General features: G+C 27.6%; 1 protein-coding gene across 1 annotated transcript; it reads right to left on the reverse strand.

Annotated features, from left to right (window-relative positions):
- Window positions 1-341: 341 nt before the first annotated feature.
- On the reverse strand, window positions 342-2,104 carry LOC141536945 (uncharacterized). The gene is made up of 3 exons (XM_074257755.1): window positions 1,458-2,104; window positions 642-962; window positions 342-562 (listed from the first exon to the last, which is right to left on the reverse strand). The coding sequence occupies exons 1-3, from the start codon at window positions 1,480-1,482 to the stop codon at window positions 411-413; spliced, it is 498 nt and encodes a 165-aa protein (XP_074113856.1). The 5' UTR covers window positions 1,483-2,104; the 3' UTR covers window positions 342-410.
- Window positions 2,105-2,742: the final 638 nt, after the last annotated feature.

The raw sequence follows: 2,742 nt of genomic DNA on the forward strand, positions 1-2,742 counted from the left end.
TCACTTACTTCCACTCCGTAAAATATCGAAAGTCGCTAACTTTAAAAATTTTTATAAAAAAATGATGCCCGCTCGTTTATGTTATTATTGATAAAAATACTTGTTATAACTTCAATTAAATATTCTTAGTTTTTAAAAGAAATCCTAAGAAAAGTATGGTTGGTATTTAATATAATGTTCACTCTAACTAAAGTTAGAATAGGGAATACATATTAAATGTACGATTTTAAATTGCTCATATTTTCAAAATTAGCACCGCAAGGACTATTTCAAAAAATTCGAATGTATACAGGATTATCGGATGAACGTCCTTAAGGAATATTTAAAAAAATTAAGACCAATTTTATTTTTTTTTTATTTAAAAATTAAAAAAGTTATTTTCTTTAAAAATTAATAATAATAGATGTTTATCATCCGTTGTGATGCCCGACTTCGTCCACCCCCTCCTCTCCGTGCTCCCGAGCGTTACCCCGCCCTCTTCTGAGGACCCTCCCACGGCTTTCCTGATTGGCACGATACTGTGCCGAAGAAGGCCGGTTTGAGCCAGGAAAATGGCGTGTAACTAAAAAAAAAAAAAAATTAAAATAGATTGTTTTTGAACAAATTATTAATTATTACAACAATTCACAATAGAAATTTACCTCGTTGTTGTTGTATATGCTGTTTATCACCATGCTGTTGTACTTCTTGTTGTTGTTGTTGTACTTCTTGTTGTACTTGTTGTTGTTGTTGTACTTGTTGATGTTGTACTTGATGATGTTGTTGTACTAGTTGTTGTTCTGGACGCTGGTGTTGTTGTTGTTGTTGTAGGTCCTGATGCGGCTGCTGCTGATGATAATTATAATTCTGGACTGGCGGCATCAAAGGAAAATGACGGTGGTTATATTCCGCCATCTTTCTTTGATAAGCTTCTGCCGCCACAGTAGCAGCCTGATGCGCTCTTGCCAAATCTTCAGCTTCTTCTGAAAAAAAAAAAAAAAAAAAATTAGTTAGAATTAATTAAAAAAAAATAATAATTAACCCTAATGACTATTTTTTACTTGATTCTAATTATATATATTTATATAAACTTAAAACCAATAACAAATTATTAATAAAATATATTTTGTTATTGGGATTAAACTTTATCTGTAAATAACTGAAATAAAAAAAAAAATTCTATTGAAAATAAAAAAATAAAATATCTCCTGGAAATTATTTAATCATATATATATATATATATATATATATATATATATATATATATATATATATATATATATATATATATATATATATATGTGGATACATAATTTCCACGAGTTGATTTTATATTTTTTTATTTTCACCGGATTTTTTTATTGCAGTTATTTACAGATAAAGTTTAATTTAATCCCAATAACAAAATATATTTTATTTATATATTCTTATTGGTTTTAACTCTATCTATAAATAATTAAAAAAAAATAAAAACTCACCAACGCTTAAATATGGCCGGTCCATTGTGCTGAAAAAAAAAAAATTTTTTTATTAATATTTAATTATATATATATAAGTGGAAACTTATTTAACTTATAATATTTAATTTAAATTTAAATAATTTCATTTTTTATTTACAGCATAAATAATATTATTTAATTATTTTAATTAACTAATTACAAAAAAATTACTTAAAAAGATATAAATAAAATTAACTTACGTGTTTACGCCGTGAATATTCAAACAATAGTGAGTTAAACAATAGTACGTTAATAATGATGACAACATAATAAACACTTCCGCGGTTAACCCTCATCTTGTTTACCCTTACAGAAATTTACATGAAAATCTATATCATTATAGATTATCAATTTGAAATCAACGGTCCGTCGGACAACGGAAACGGATTCGTTAACAGGTCCGTATCTCCCAGTAGCCGTACCTTTAGCACTATTCATCATAATTAGTTACTGATTCATCCACGAGGTGGAGCCGCAAAATTGCCTCTTAATGGCCACTTATCACACATTGTCATTATTTACTATATCATACAGTATATACATATATTAGGGTGGGTCAAAAAAATCGAATAATTTATTTTTGACTTTATACTCTGAAAAATAGGTTCGTAAGAAATTAGAGCATTTTTTTCGACATATAGCCAATGATTAGTTTAATTTGAAGTGAATGACATATTTATTTGTCAAATTTAATATAAAAAGTATTGAATCAAGTGAGAAACAACCAGTATTTAACTTTTTTATAGATAAATTTTTTATTGAATTATCAATTGCAATATAATTGTCTATATTTTTAACATAACAGTACGCTATTACTATAAATAATTTCTTTTATTACAATTTGGGAATGTTTTTTGATGTTCTTTGACAACTTGCAATAAGTACTGGAATTGTTCTTCATTTTTGTCAAGCATTGATTATATTCACTGACTAATGCAACAGCTCGCTCTGCTGAATCATTGACAACTTTTAGTTGTTGAAAGTATTCTTTATTTTCGAGATAACTCTCATTAGTAGGCCATAATTCAACATCGACATCAAGAAAGTCATACGGTAGATCGAAGATTTTGAAAATATTTAATGACTTTTTAGACACAAAGTCACTCAGAGTTCTCTGCGCCAATGAATTCAAATCTTTTTAGCAATTACAAATCTTTTAGCTTCAGAATCTGTACCTTCACGAGTATTAACAGCTTCAACAATACTTTTTTACTTCTAATGGAACGCCATCGTCAAACAGTGATAAAATGGCAAGTTCATCGCT

The sequence above is a fragment of the Cotesia typhae genome, unplaced genomic scaffold, assembly GCF_013202065.1.
Source record: "Cotesia typhae breed Kobodo isofemale line unplaced genomic scaffold, CoteBio_Ctyphae scaffold_45, whole genome shotgun sequence".
In the NCBI taxonomy this organism is placed as follows: domain Eukaryota; kingdom Metazoa; phylum Arthropoda; class Insecta; order Hymenoptera; family Braconidae; genus Cotesia; species Cotesia typhae.